The 15,786-nt window shown below is 41.3% G+C and overlaps 1 protein-coding gene across 1 annotated transcript in view; it reads left to right on the top strand.

Annotated features, from left to right (window-relative positions):
* LOC119851112 (macrophage mannose receptor 1-like) overlaps positions 1 to 15,786 on the top strand; it is an 80,486-nt gene that overhangs the window by 49,694 nt on the left and 15,006 nt on the right. Inside the window, exons 20-25 of the mRNA XM_038390375.2 lie at positions 3,583 to 3,725; positions 6,262 to 6,376; positions 10,372 to 10,541; positions 13,260 to 13,362; positions 14,189 to 14,418; positions 15,372 to 15,537. Of these exons, the coding sequence (XP_038246303.1) occupies positions 3,583 to 3,725; positions 6,262 to 6,376; positions 10,372 to 10,541; positions 13,260 to 13,362; positions 14,189 to 14,418; positions 15,372 to 15,537 (927 nt within the window). The remainder of the gene's footprint in view (positions 1 to 3,582; positions 3,726 to 6,261; positions 6,377 to 10,371; positions 10,542 to 13,259; positions 13,363 to 14,188; positions 14,419 to 15,371; positions 15,538 to 15,786) is intronic.

The following is a 15,786-nucleotide window of genomic DNA, read 5'->3' on the forward strand; positions in this document are numbered from 1 at the left end:
TGAATGTCCGTGCTGGGTCAGACCAGTGGTCTGTCTTCTGATAGTGACCTGAGCAGGTTCTTCAGAGGGAATGAACAGAAAAGGGCAATTATCAAAGGATCCAGCCCATGTCATGCAGTCTCAGCTTCTGGCAGTCGATGGTTTAGAGACACCTGGCGCATGAGATTGCATCTCTCACCATCTTGGCTAAAAGCCATCGATAGACCTATTCTCCATGAATTTACAAATTCTTTTTGAACTCAGTTATATAGTTTTGGCTTTCATAACATCCCCTGGCTGATTGTGCATTGTGTTTTTTTTTAAACCTGCTGCCTGTTAGTCCCTTCCATATTCGTTTTCTCCACCCCATTCATGATTTTATAGACCTCTCTCATATCCCTCCATCATCATCTCTTTCCTAAGAAGAACAGTCCCAGTCTTTTTAATCTCTCCTTGTATAGAAATTGTTCCATACCCCTCATCATTTTTGTTGCCCTTCTCTGTACCTTTTCCAATTCTAATATATCTTTTTTGAGATGGGATGACCAGAATTGCACACAGTATTCAAGGTGTAGGCATATTCCTGGATTATGATATTTTCTGTTTTATCATCTCTTTAGCTATCCATCACTTTCCTAATGCTTCCTAACATTGTTAGCTTTTTTGACTGCCACTCCACATTGAGCAGATGTTTTCAGAGAACTATCCACAATAACTCCAAGATCTCTTTCTTGAGTTGTAACAGCTAATTTAGACCCCACCATCTTGTATGTGTAGTTGGGATTATTTTTTCCAATGTGCATTATTTTTCACTTATCAACATTGAATTTCATTTGTCATTTTGTTACCCATTCACCCAGTTTCGTGAGATTCCTTTGTAATTCTTTGCAGTCTGCTTTGGACTTAACTATCTTGAGTAATTTTGTGTTACCTACAGACTTTGCTACCTCACTGCTCACTCCTTTTCCCAGATCATTTATGAATAAATTGAACAGCACAAGTCCCAGTACAGATCACTGGGGGAGTCCACTATTTACCTGTTCCCATTGTGAAAACTGACCATTTATTCCTACCTTTTGTTTCCTATCTTTTCACCAGTTACTGATCCATGAGAGAACCTTCCCTCTTATCCCTTGACCGCTTACTTTGCTTAGAAGCCTTAGATGTGGGATTTGTCAAAGGCTTTCTGAAAGTCCAAGTACACTATATGAAGTGGATCACCCTTGTCCACATGCTTATTGACAACTTAAGAGAATTCTAATATATTGGTGAGGCATGATTTCCCTTTACAAAAGCCATGTTTGCTCTTTTCCAACATATCTTGTTCATTGGTGTGTCTGATAATTCTTTATTACAGTTTCAACTAATTTGCCTGATATTCATTCAAGAGTCCTGACAGCTATATAACCTTTTGGTCCTGGTGACTTATTATTTATCAATGCATTCCAATATTTCCTCAAGTGACACCTCAATGTGGGACAGTTCCTCTGATTTGCCACCTAAAAAGAATGTTAGGGAATCTGCCTCACATCCCAAAGAGCAATGTAAAGAATTCTCTGTAACAGCCTTGATTTCCTTAAGTGCTCTTTTAGCATCTCAATCATTTATTGGCCCCACTGATTGTTTGGCAGGCTTCCGGCTTCTGATCAACTTAAAAAAAAGTTGCTGTTAGTTATTGTGTCTTTTGGTAGTTGCTTTTCAGATTTTTTTTTACTTGCCTAATTATACATTTATGGACAGAGTTTATGCTCCTTTCTATTTTCCTCAGTAGGATTTGACTTCCAATTTTTAAAGGATGCATTTTTGCCTCTAACTGCCTCTCTTACTCTGCTGTTTAGCCGTGATGGCATTTTGTTGTTGTTCTCTTTCTGGGTTTTTTTTTGTTTTATTTGGGATGTACATTTAGTTAGCCCCTCTATTAGTGTTTTTAAATAGTTTTCATACAACTTGCAGGCATTTCATCCTTGACTGTTTCTATTAATTTTTATTTAGCAAGTGTCCTCATTTTTGTGTAGTTTCCCTTTTTCAAGTTAAATGCTTCTATTGTGGGTTTCTTTGGTATTTTCTCCCCTACAAGGATGTTAAATTTAATTACATTATGGTCACTATTACCAAGTAGTCCAACTATATTCACCTCTTAGACAAGATTCTGTGCTCCACTTAGGACTAAATCAAGAATTGCCTCTCCTCTTGTGGGTTCCAGGGCTATTTGCTCCAAGAAGCGATCATTAAAGGTGTATAGAAATTTTACCTCTGCAACCCTTCCTGAGGTAACATAGACCCAGACAATATGGGGATAGTTGAAATCCCCCATTGTTATTGGGTTTTCTGTTTTTTTTAGCCTCTCTAATCTCCCTGAACCTTTCACAATCACCATCACCATATTGGTCAGCAGTACATTCCTACTGCTATACACTTACCATTTAAGCATGGAATTTCTATCAATTGAGATTCTATAGTACAGTTTGATTCATTTAAGATTTTCTCTATATTTGACCTTATGCTTTCTTTCACGTATACTGCCACTCTCCCACCACGGTGAGCCTTCTCTGTCATTGCTATATATTTTGTACCGTGCTATTACCATGTCCTGTTAATTATCCTCATTCCACCAAGTTTCTATGATGCATATTACATCAATGTCCTCATTTAATATCAGGCACTCAAGTTCACCCATCTTAATGTTTAGACTTCTAACATTTGCATACAAGCACTTATAATATTTGTCAGTATTTAGTTGTCTGTCTTCATATGATGTAATTGAATGGGACTCTTTTTCATCTGACTGTTTCTTTTCATTTCCTAAGTATTTTATCAACTTCTGTCCTAGCCTCTATATTTAGATATAGCGTGTCCCCTTTAATAAATCCTCCCAAGATCTGTGTCTATCCAAACTATGTGCTCCTCTGCACCTGTTGGCTTCCCCCCAGCCTATGCTATAAAAAAAGACAAAATTTTCAATTTTACATGCCAACGATCTGGTTCCATTTTGGCTTAGGTGGAGCTCATCCTTCCTGTATAGGTGCCTCCTTTCCCAAAAGCTTTCTCAGTCTTGTAAAATCACTTACACATATGCAAAATGGGCTTTAAATGCCACCAGACACAATGGTGGCAGTGTACACTAATTTGGCACAGATGTAAAATACTAGACAAATTGTGAGGCACTGACTCTTACTATTAATATCCTTCAAATAATAGCACTGTAACTAATGTAACTATATTGAAATAATTTTTCATGCAACAGACATGGGATGGGATATATATGCAGTGTAGCTGTAGCCATGTCGGTCCCAGGATATTACAGAGACAAAATGGATATGAGGTAATATCTTTTATTGGACCAACTTCCGTAGTTTGAATGGTCCCTTAGAATATTTGCTAACAACTTATGTTAAACAATCAGATCCATCTTGCAGTTAGCTGTAATGCTCAGAGTACCTTTCCAGACCTGAAGAAGAGTTCTATGTGGCTCAAAAGCTTGTCTCTCTCACTAACAGAAGTTGGTCCAATAAAAGATATTACCTTAGCCACCTTGTCTCTCATGGGATGGGTATTCATGACAAATGTGAGTCTCACCCAGTTATGTATTTATCTCATATTCAGGATTATGGAATGATATAAACTGTGGTTATCCAAATCCTTATATATGTGAAAGGCACAACAGTTCCATTAATGCAACACTTTCTCCTACAACATCTTCACCGCCAGGGGGATGTCCGGAATCTTGGCTTTTGTTTCAAAATAAGGTACAGTAACATATCCACAATGTGTTTGTATTTTAGACAGAGGAATTATGCATTTTTATATTTATTATTATGATACAGTATTGGAGAAAGAGGGCCGGATTTTCACAAAGAGAGGCCTTAGGTCTGCATACATTAATTCATTATTCATTGCACGCAGAGGGGATTATGGCATGCTTGACATGTTCATTTCTGATGAAATTGCATGCAAGCAACTTTCTTTACTAAAATATGCACCATTTAATGAAAAACAGAGTATGATTTTTTTTTCAGTTATTGGTTGGTTGAGCTGTTCTGGTAATTAAGAAAACCATATTTAAATCCTTTAGGAAATAAATCTGGGGATATAAGCAGTGTAAGTTGCTGTAAGTCTTACGTACCTTTCACACAGGATGATCCTGGTAGAATTTAATATGTATATTTAACTGAATTTCCACTTTTTTCTGATAACTGAAAGTGAGTGTCAGCATCAGCCCTGAACAGAGTATATGAAGAATCCCTCTCAGAGAGCATTAGAGAAACTGTTCTGAACAGTAGATCATTTTGTTCAACAAATGACTTCTCTTCAGAATCCCTGCTCGCATTCCTCCAGGGGCTTAATTCATTCTGCAAGAGACTATGAATGCAGATGTTGTGTATGACTTTTAATACATTGGATTTTTTGTTTGTTTTTGTTTGTTCTTTTGCTAAGGTGGTGCTATATTACCTATCCACGCTGATCCAGTGCGGCTTTACACATGTTATGCTAACCCAGTTTTCTGTGTCAATGTTAGGACATTCAGCAGAGAGAGAACTGGAATTTCAGGACCAGGACCTCAATCGCAGAGGTGTAAATCCAGTCTGAGTGGTGTTTCTTTGGATTTACACTGGTGTAACTGAAATCAGAATCTGGCCCTTAGTGTTCAGAATTGTGAATGAACACCACCAGCATCAGGAACTTGTGAAAGCAAAGTTATTAGTGGTGTTGCCACAGCTGTATCCTAACAACTGCAAAGTCAAATCTCTCTAATAAAGATTTCATAAACCGGATAGGAAGAATCTCCTATTCTGGTCCTAAAAGCACTCCTGCATTCAAATTCATGTGGCAAGTGTCAATATACTTCCTATCCATTAAATAAACGACCTGATCATTACTATCTCTAATTAGATGAATATATGAAGTTGGGAGCTTTCTCTGATGACACCCAGAATCATACTTTTAATTCACATAAATAGTCTTCACAACTTCCATAACATTAATTTCCAAAGTGAATTCAAGACAGATTTCTTCCTTCTGTCAAGTATCAGAATGGAATCTGTAGGAATGCTGACAATGCAGAGCAGAGAAGTCACATGTCCAGTACTGAAATCTGTTAGGCAGCCTTGTGGCCATCAGTATCTAAATTCACCAAATTCTACGTGTTGGTCATCTAATCTTTAGCCAGGACCACTTTTTGGCACAAGTTGTCTCCATATCTCAGTGCTCAGGGGAAGATGGAGGATACATATAGTACCTTATTTTGGATGTCCATGTTTGAAGGATGATCCTGCTTCCCATGCTGGAAGCGTACTGGTGTGAAAATCCCATTGAAACAGATCTGTAGAACTTAGAATGGTGAAGAATAGGAAAACTTATGTATGTTTACTTGAAAATGTCCATCCCGAAAATAATAAGATTCACAGATCCAGTCCAACTCCAGAGACAGAGTTGGAAACTCACAAACAAAGTTTCAGGTTTGCTTCTTTAGGGAAAATTACCTCCATGTTCCACAATAGGAGAAACTATGCTTTTTCTTCCAAGTATAGTTAACACAATCAGTAACATATGAACGCAAAATGGAATTACCCTGACCCTGGAAGTTGTATCAGTTGGATGGAACTTCAAGAAACAGACTATTCCCCTGCTGCAGTGACTGACAGGTCTAGCTCTGTCCCCAAGTTCCAAGCAGGCTGAAGTACGCATTGTAGCAGATCTGTTGACATTATTACTTGAAAAAAGAATGTTTCAGGTCAACACAGATACGTTTTTCTGTTCCACAATGTACTACCAGCACTTTTTGTGCAAATTTCAGCCTCATAGACTACCTGATATTTCTTTTAAAAAATGTATTTATTTGCATTTTATCACAAAAATCACTGCTTTGCTTTTTGCTTCAGCCTATGCTTTTGTATGGTTAAAGACGCACACAAAAGCTGGTTTCAATCATTGTGTAGCTCACCAAATATAGGCAGCTGGCCTATAAAAGCAGCCAGCTTCTGCTTGTTGTTCAAGCTGATTTCAAATCAAATCTGGTTAATACATTTTCTTTAAGAACATACTTTTTTGGCATCCATAGTTTTACTTTTCACTTTATAATTATTGCATCACCTCAAAAACCTCATTCTAAATGGGGCTTTTTCATAAACTTTTTGTAGAACACAGTTTAACATTCCTATGGTGATGCAAAGCTTTCACCTTCCTACTTGAACATGGCAGTCATGTTAATTCAAAAAGAATGCTTCCTATATGCGGGGAGTATTGCAGCAAGTAAAATATTTACATGATTTATTCTTATTTCAGTGTTACAAAATGTTTGGCTCAAATGAAGATGAGCGGCTTTCGTGGCATGCTGCACGAACAGCTTGTATGAATTTAGGCGGAAATCTAGTTACCATCCCAAATGAACAAGTGCAAGGTACTGTACCAGATATCATTCAATTAATGTAAAGAATTATAAATGCAAGTTTAAAGTGTAAATCTTCAGCAGCGGTAATATATTGTACTATTTTTTGTCGGTCACTGATTACATATAGAATTAAGAAAAATTTTAGTTACATGAGAGAAATGTATATTTGAAAGCATATACTGTAGATACGAGTGCCGCTATATACTTTTTAGTAGTAACAAAAAGCTGATAGGACCAAGGTACCATCTGACTGGGAGACTGATTTGATTACTGTGTTTGGGATTTGTTATACTCAATTATTGTTATTTATCTGACAACTTTTAAAGATTGTTACCGGTAAATTTAATCAGTTGAGAATTTTCCTCCAAGTCACCCTCTCCCCTTCTGACTTGTTTGCTTCATAATGACTGTACTGTTGCCAGCTTCCCAATCCATTGTGCCAGAAAAGTAATATTGGGACTGTGTGAAGCTTCTAACAGCAAAGCATTTTTACAGCTGAAGTGACCCAAAACTGATATGAACTCTCCTGCTGCTGAGGAGATCAGGGCTTGTGGACAAGTCCATCTCAAAGTGCTTCAACTCCTAGTGTTGCTCCACTGGAAATAAGTTACTTTGCACTTCTTTTGGGGGAGCTACAGGGTGGGACAGCACATGCAGAAAACAAAAAGAAAGTGAAGCAGGAAAATGTGACACAGTCAGAGAAAGGGAAAGAGTTATAAATGGGTTAAAACACATAAGAAAATGTGAGAAATGCCCACACCAGAGGCACTAGAATCCAGGCAGTGCCTCCCTCCCTCCCCTGCCATGTAGCTCTGGGGCAAAATTGCAGAGAGCAGCCAGCCAGAGATCAGAAGCAGCTAAAGCAGGGACCTCTGGACATTCCAGTCAAAACTGCAGAATATTCTGTGACTTTCTCTGCTCTGTGCTGATTGGCTAATTGCTCCAACCATCCCTCTCCCTCCTCACACTTCACTCCATACCTTCCCTGTCCCCCTTCCCCTCTTCCCTTCCCTTTCCTTTCCATTTAGCTGCCCCCAGCAAACAACAACTTCCCCCCATCTTCCTGTACCATCGGATGTCTCTTGTTTTATACTTAGATTGTTTAAACTTTTTGGGAGAGGGATTGTCTTTTTGTTCTGTGTTTGTACAGCACCTAGCATGGAGGGGTCCTGGTCCATGATGGCGGCTCTGAGGCACTACTATAATACAAATAATAAAGAACAACAAAGATAGGAAAAATGACTTTGAAAAACAGCTACTGCACCAAAGCAATAGATATGAAATTAAAAGAGCACAAATAGACAAACAGAGCCATAGTGAGAGAAGTAAATGGGGTTATATTCTGATATGTTCACAGTTACATTACTGTAAAATCAGAGTAATTCCATTACCTTCATACTAATGTATGATTTTCCATGGTGGAGAAAATCAGACTCCCAGTGCGGAAAAAATTAGGGATCAAATATGACTGATCAAAATGTGGTTGAATTCCCTCCAAGGGAAACGTTCCTGTTGTGACCACATTGTACAGATTCCTGAAAGGTTGCTTATGCACAAGGGTTGAATTCTAGGTAAGAAACATACGAATAGTAGAACTGATGGGACAAACCAATATTATTACTGGCAACAGAAGTATGCAAGAAAGGGTTGATTTCCCATTGCACTTCCCAGCAGGACAACAGAACTAAGGTTTGGCACGCAAAGATACAGGTTTTATTCCTGGCAGGATAAGGCATAGGTGATGTTCATATTAAGAAAATTTTGGAGGACAACCAGCTGGGAGAACAGAGAAACAAAAATGAGAAGAGTAAGCTCCTGGCTGAAACTCTAGAAGCTGGTTAAGGTTAGCTTTGTGATAATCACCAGTTCCTGACCAGACAAAAGAACAGAGCTGAAGCTTGTGTACGCTACAACTTTAAGTCTGTGACAAGTTAGTGAGATGGTTGGCCCTAAATTTGGTTTATGTCTGCACAAAATATGATTGATGCTGTGTTTGTAACTTTGGCAGTCAACCATGTTTCAGTCTTGCCAGGGGAGGATTTTGGCTCATGGTTGTCTTCCAATAACCAGAACACTATTACTTTGCTGAGTGGATGACAGCCATTTATTTGTGTAACCAGTTTGGTTGGTCCTCTTCCTTTCCAGCTCTCTGTGCAGTAGGACAACCCAAAATACCTTGCTGCTCATGCTACTCACGCCGCTGTTTGTGCATATCCCCTCTGCATTCTATTACTTGCTGAGGCAATTTGGGATACCTACCTAGATTTTTCCAGAATGCAGAAATACAGATGTGGGTAGGCAACATGGCAGGTGCAGATGCACAAACATGGTTGGCACATAGTTGTGTTTTCCACAAAAGAGCATTTACATTTAATTCAACCATATTGTAATCAGCTTAGGTGGAAGTATCAAGAACAGGTATAAAAACATGAGGAACTTGTAATGTGAATGGGTCCCAGTGGTCCCCCAAGCAAACAAGGGGCAGGAGAGTGAGGGCAGTCAGGGCAGAGTATGTTTGGAACACAAGATTCTTGTTGACCCTAACGCAAATTTTTTTGATCATTTCCAGAGATGTGATTTCTAGCTTCAATGCCAGCTGCAGTATCTCTTAAGTAAACCTTAGCAGCAAAGATTGATGCGCATATATCACACCTGTTCTTCATAAACTCTGCTGGCTTCCCATTTGCTTCAGAGCAGATTTCAAAGTCCTGGTCATAGGCTATAGGGCACATAGGCCTTAGGCACCGACTCTGTGGCTGGAGCACCCACGGGGAAAATTTGGTGGGTGCAGAGCACCCACCGGCAGCTCCCCGCCCCGCGCCCAGCTCCAGCTCACCTCTGCTCCGCCTCCTCCCCTGAACGTGCCGCCCCGCTCTGCTTCTCCGCCCCCCCAGCTTTGCACTCAGGCCCAGGGAGGCAGAGGCAGAGCAAAGGTGAGCTGTGAGGGGGGGGACATGAGGAGGGCCTCCCGCGCTGCAGCAGGGGGGCATAGGGGAACCGCTCCCCACCCCAGCTCTCCTCCGCTTCCCTGGGCCTGCGCATGAAGCTGCCGCTTGCTTCTCAGCCCTCCCAGGCTTCCCACGCGAACAGCTGATTCGTGGGAAGCTGGGTGGGTGGGATGGAGAAGCAGAGTGGTGCGGCACGTTCAGGGGAAGAGGCAGAGGCGGAGTGGAGGTGAGCTGGGGACAGGCGCGGGTGGGGCAGGGAGATGCCTGCGGGTGCTCAGCCCCGGAGCACCCACCGAGTCGGTGCCTAAGACACCACTTTTGATGTGGTCAGTATGGGGAGCGGCTGCTCCCCCACCCCTAGGAGCCAGAGGGACCTGCCGGATGCTTCCTGGGAGCTGCCCCAGGTAAGCACCGCCGGGGCTCCCCACCTCACCCCCCAGCAGGTCCCTCTGGCTCTTAGGGGCGGGGTGGGCACCCACTACGGTGGCCCACGAGACCCTCCTGCTCGGTTCTGGAGGCAGTCAGGGGACAGGGGAGGGGGATGGATGGGGCAGGGGTCCCGGTGGGGGTGTCAAGGAACACAGGGGGTTGGATGGGGCAGGAGTCCTGGGGGAGGGGGTGGGCCATGACCCCCTCGTGGCATGAGGAGGGAACTGGTTGTTAAGCTTTTGGCAGCTCATCACTGCATACATCTGTGATATCTTGTACAAATACAAAAATTGCATGTCTGATTCCTTGCTCACCAAACTAACAACTTACCCTCCCCAAAGAGCCTTTCCAATTTTGTCCAAAATAAAAATCTTCCCATCTTGTTCTTTTTAGTTGTTTTTCTGTTTCTTTTAACTTAACATTGAAATAATATCCATTTCTTTCACTTTCTCCACTAGACATTCATCTAATTTGCAAACTGTCAGATTAGAAGATTTATAAGATTCAATACTACAAGAATTTTTGGACCATGGCTGACCCAGTTCTGGCCACATCAGCAACTTCTCGGATGAGAAAAAGCTAGGTTCTACTAACCTTCATGTAAAATGTTTTTCTTCTTACTTTCAGCCTTTCTTACCTTCCATTTAAAGGATTCTGTGGTTGATACTTGGATTGGATTAAATGATATAAACCATGAACTCAAGTACCTTTGGACAGATGGAAGTGGAGTCTACTTTACAAATTGGGACAAAGGTTTCCCATCTGGACAAATGGCATTATATTCATATGATAGCCAGGTGAACATCAATTACAAATTGTTGTTAAATAACTGTACCATGGTTGCTGCTCAGTTTATTTCTGATGTAGCGAAGACATTTACTAAGGCTAGAACTGTGATACCGCAGAATTCAGGTCTTTCAGAAGTGCAAAATGCGTTTAAAACTTTGACCAAATATATTTAGCGGAAGCCTTGCTCTATTGTTTATGGTGCTTGTCCTAAGTTTTTACACTGATTATTGGCTCAGCTTTAAAAAAAAACCACGTTATTACAGCTGTACAGTAGGAATGCAAATAAAGGAGCAGCAAGTGAAGTCTGAGCAATCTATTACAGGACATCCAGTAAGAGCTGCACAAATAGGGTGTGTTGTGAAGGATTTCAGCAGGATTAAGCTGCTGAGCTTGTTTAATAAAGGGCCTGGACTGCTATGTCGCAAGGAGGAGTCACCCCTGGTTAAACCAAGTTTCAGGAAAGAAGAGCAGCTTTAACTTGTGCACATCTCCATGGCACCCCTGCATTGTGGTGTTTGCTATGGGGATAAAAACTGAATTAGTGCATCGCTTTTATCATTCTGACAGTGATCCTCCCTAGCTGGCATTCTCCCTTTTGGGACTTTGGGCTTCTACGGGAGTACAGGTTGCAGGGTCACTTGCACAACATCATCTTCTCTCTCTCCTCCAGATGGGCAGAGATGCTGCTGGTGTGGGGGAGAGGCATGTGTTACCCCAGCTTCTGTAAATAACCATTTGACTTTTCAGAAAAAATAGTTTCCTATATTTTCTCAGCATTCTAGAAAAAGACATATTCCATCCATCAAGTTCATCTCTTTGCTAATGCAAGATTATTTCATACTGTGTGGTGGAGTTACAATAAGTAACTCCTTGGATAAGGAGTTGACCTGCCAAGGACTGCAGTAGGGGCAGGATCAGGCTTTAAAGTTGTAATGCAATTTCAATATAACCTTGATTTTGGCACCCTATGCACCTCTCCAACTTCCTGAAAACAGCACCTTGCTATGAGAAATTTCTCATGTGTTATCCTGAACAGATGGAGAAGTGTTGGAGAAATTCTGAAGTTTATCAGACAAGGCATTTTTAAAATATGTCACTATGGAGGAAAAATATTTTTCTTTTCTGAAAAGTGTACTGTTTTTATAAAGTTCTGTCCTAAGAGAAGCAAGGTCTGTAAGAGTTTCATTACTTCTCAATGAGAAATAGTTCATATGCAAAACCACGTGGTGGGGGAGTCTGAGAAGATTGTTTGCTTGGGGTAAGCATCAGAATGTGAACGTTTCTCTGACACAGCTACAGAATGCAAAAAATGCCATGCTCAACTTTTCAAAAATGTTTGCAGACATAAAACATTTTTATGAAACACTGTGTGTTTGTTATAGGCTCACAGAAGCTCTGTGGATTTGGAAGTCAGGGGAATGGAAATGCCATCTCAAGTCAGGCATCTCACTCTCATCAGTGGACGTTCTTGAAAATTTGGGCCTAAGTTAGGGTTGCCAACTTTCGAATTGCACAAAACTGAACACCCTTGCCCTGCCCATCCCTGAGGCCCCGCCACCCTGTCACTCCATTCTCCCCCCTGGTCGCTTGTTCTCCCACACCCTCACTCACTTTCACTGGGCTGGGGCAGGGGGTTGGGGTAAAGGAAGGGGGTGAGGGCTCTGACTAGGGGTGCGGGCTCTGGGGTAGTGCCAGTAAATGAGGGGTTCAGGGTACAGGACAGGGCTCTGGGCTGGGGCAGGGGATTGGGGTGTAGGAGGGGGTGCAGGATGCAGTGTCTGAAAGTGACTTAGGGTCACTGTGGGCTCTCAGGGCTGGGGCAGGAGGTTTGGGATGCAGGCTCTGGGTGGTGCTTACTTAAGGTGGCTCCTGGGAAGCAGCAGCATATCCCTCCAGCTCCTAGGCAGAGGGGCCAGGGGGCTCTGCGCACTGTCCATGCCAACAGGCGCTGCCCCCGCAGCTCCCATAAGCCATAGTTCCTGGTCAATGGGAGCTGCGGAGCTGGCGCTCAGGGTGGGGGGGGCAGTGGATGGAGCCCTCGTGGCTGCCCCTGCGCCTAGGAACCAGACATGCCAGCTGCTTCTGGGAGCTGCATGGAGCCAGGGCAGGCAGGTAGCCTGCCTTACCCTTGCTGAGCGGCCGACCGGACAGTTAGCGGCGGGTCAGCAATCCCAACTGGAGCCACCGGCAACCCTAACCTAAGCGTTTCTAGTTTGGCAGTCAATATTTTGGACAGCTGTAACTATGAATTTGAAAGAGGGAGAAAAAAAATTCAGAAAAGTGCATTGCTCCTTACCTGTCCAGGATTTCTTTGGAACAGACTGTGATACCCATGCAGAGGGATCAAGCCATTTTTTCCTTCCATGACCAACTTCACCCAAGACCTCCCTCTGAACTTTCCTGTGGCTTTGATGCCTTCCGTATTATACAAAATGGGGATGGGAAGAGATGCTCTTCCCCCTTCTTCTAGCCCCCCCCCCCCCCCCGCAATTGTTTCACAAGATTGACTAGGGAAAAACCACAGGAAAGTTAAGAAGTAAGGGCAATACAAGGGGAACAAAAGCACATAGAAGTCACCAGCATAATGCCAGCATTACTGAATCTTAAAATGACGCAGGAATGAAATTTAATTATATTCATGTCTACAGATGTGAAAGGGGGAGGAGGTTTTCTCACTTGCTTCTGATTTATTTATTAACTGATTTGTGTATCCTTTTTCCCCCTAGGCTGACTGCGTCTTTATGAAAAATAGTCCTGTTAAGGAGGCAGGGAAATGGGTTGATGAAAGCTGTGGCAACAACAAAGGCTATGTTTGCCAAATTAACAAAGGTGCATTTTTCAGAAATCTCGTGCAAGATTTTTTGATTTGCTTGAGGACTAAATGCTGGATTTCCACTTGCATTACGTCACCACTATCCTTCACTTGGGTGGCTACGGTTAGAAAAAGTACTCTTTAAAAATATGAGCATCAAAATCTTGGTCTACACACTAAACCAGCTTTTAAGGGCTTCTCTACATAGAGAAGTTCAACTCTGATCTGTTCAAAAAGCCAATTTAATTAAACCAGTGCAGACCCCTGTATATGATCACTGCCTATATCCACCCCTAAATTTACCAACACAAGGTAAACCAATATGAGCCAGATGTAAATTGATTTAAAAGTGTTCACGTACAAGGTTGCACCAGGTTAGCTAAATCATTTTAAAATCACATCTTTTATTAAACCAAAAACTTGCAGAACTTTGTGTGTAGACCAAACCTAGACCAATGTAAATTAAACTGAAGCAACTTCTGTGTGGACAAGCTCTTACTTCCTGGATATAGTCAGGGTCATAGTTTCCTTAGCCTTTTGTTACTTCACTTTAGCTCTGCTGAACTAGCACAGTAGTGAGAGCATAATTTGGATTCTATGCTAGCGTTGTGCCATCATCAACATTGTTAGATACTGTCAATGACAATGTAATCTCTGCCCTCATTTTACACCTCACTTTCTTTGGTGGGTTTGCAGAGCTTTAACCAAGACCAGAAGTCAGGAGATAGAGGGGTCTCTTTTATCCATGCCTTGCAATCACATGCAGATCCAGCCACAACGTGGCCCTAACTAATTTTTAAAAACCCCAATGACTTTACATTCCCTTTTTTCTTCTCCCTATAGACTCCAAGTTGTACTATTCATCAACAGCAGTCCCTGCAAACTTTATCCGTTATAGTAACAGTAGTTATTTGTTCGTCCATTCCAAAATGAAATGGGAAGATGCAAGGAGAAAATGCATACATGAATCCTCTGACCTTGCCAGTATCTTAGATCCCTACAGCCACTCATTCCTATGGCTACGAATGTTAAAGTATGGGGAGCCTGTATGGATTGGTCTGAACAGCAATCTGGTAAGAACATCTTGCTAATTTTTGTGATAATACAACTCTCACATTCCTTATCTTAATTCATTTTTGATCTCATTAGATTACATACTGCCCTACTTTATATAGTATCATTGTTTAAAGGCAGGGAATGTGCTTAACCTTTAATCATTAATAATTAATCAATATTAATCAGGTTAAATCACACATTCTCTGGTTATTCTTTCTGGCATTATGCTCTATGTTTTTACAGGCAAGTTTTTTCTTCAGGTCATCTCACTATGGCTTTCTTCATATGAACACACTGTCATGATTCCCTTGGAAAAATATCCTAACTTCTTTAGGTGTGCGGTGAAAATGATTTAATTTTATCCAAAATTTATTTATTTCTCTAAATAACCCCTGAATTTATTTTAAACTAACACTATTATTTAATCTCAGGATTTCTGTGTGGCTGATATGCTGAATAGCTGGTGGGCTATCCAATTTAATTTATATATATATTGTGTTCCTCATTCTGGTATCTGGGCCCTTTACAAAGATTAAAATGAACGACTATTGCAAACGGTTGGCACAGTCCCTAATTCTGCTTTCTGCACCCATTGACCGGACAAATTAAAGAAACACCAGAGTGAACAAGGTCATGTACAACTTCTTCAAAACAAAACTTGGGCACGAGCTAAGTGGAGGATGGAGTGATGGTGGATTAATTTGCAAACTTCATATGCCACAGCATAATAAAAAATTTGAGCCATCTACTTTTGTTCTATATTTTTGAATGACAACCTCTGATAAAGGACGATGGACAGACTGTAAATATCTATCCACTGGCAAGGGACTGAGTCTTGGTATTTTTCTGTTTCATATCATACCAGAGATGACAGAGGTTAGGACAGTGAAAGAATTATTCTCACAAAACTGACTGCGAAGCAAGTATTGATATCTGATTCATTGTTTCTATTAATTTATTTTGCTTTTAGACTGATGGACATTATGAATGGATTGATAACTGGAAGTTGAAGTATACTAAGTGGGCCAAAGGAGAGCCGAAACAGAAAATAGGTTGTGTTTATCTGGACCTTGAAGGAACCTGGAAGACAGCATCCTGTGATGAAAACTACTACTCTATCTGTAAATGGTCAGATGGTAAGCAATTGAATGTAACAATGGTAATAATGATGATTACTTTTTTATATTGCATTGTGCTAGAGACTATACAGATATATAGTAAATGACTGTTCCCTTTGATATTCAGTAACTAACAAATAACTGGAGAAAGTCAAGTCAGTAAAGGGACTGAGTTTTTGAACTGAGTTAGGGGGAAAATGGTGAGTGGGCACCAGGCCAGCGGGAATGGAAGCCAGTGGTGATTCCTATTTGCTTAGCTACTAAAAA

The sequence above is a fragment of the Dermochelys coriacea genome, chromosome 2, assembly GCF_009764565.3.
Source record: "Dermochelys coriacea isolate rDerCor1 chromosome 2, rDerCor1.pri.v4, whole genome shotgun sequence".
Lineage (NCBI taxonomy): Eukaryota > Metazoa > Chordata > Testudines > Dermochelyidae > Dermochelys > Dermochelys coriacea.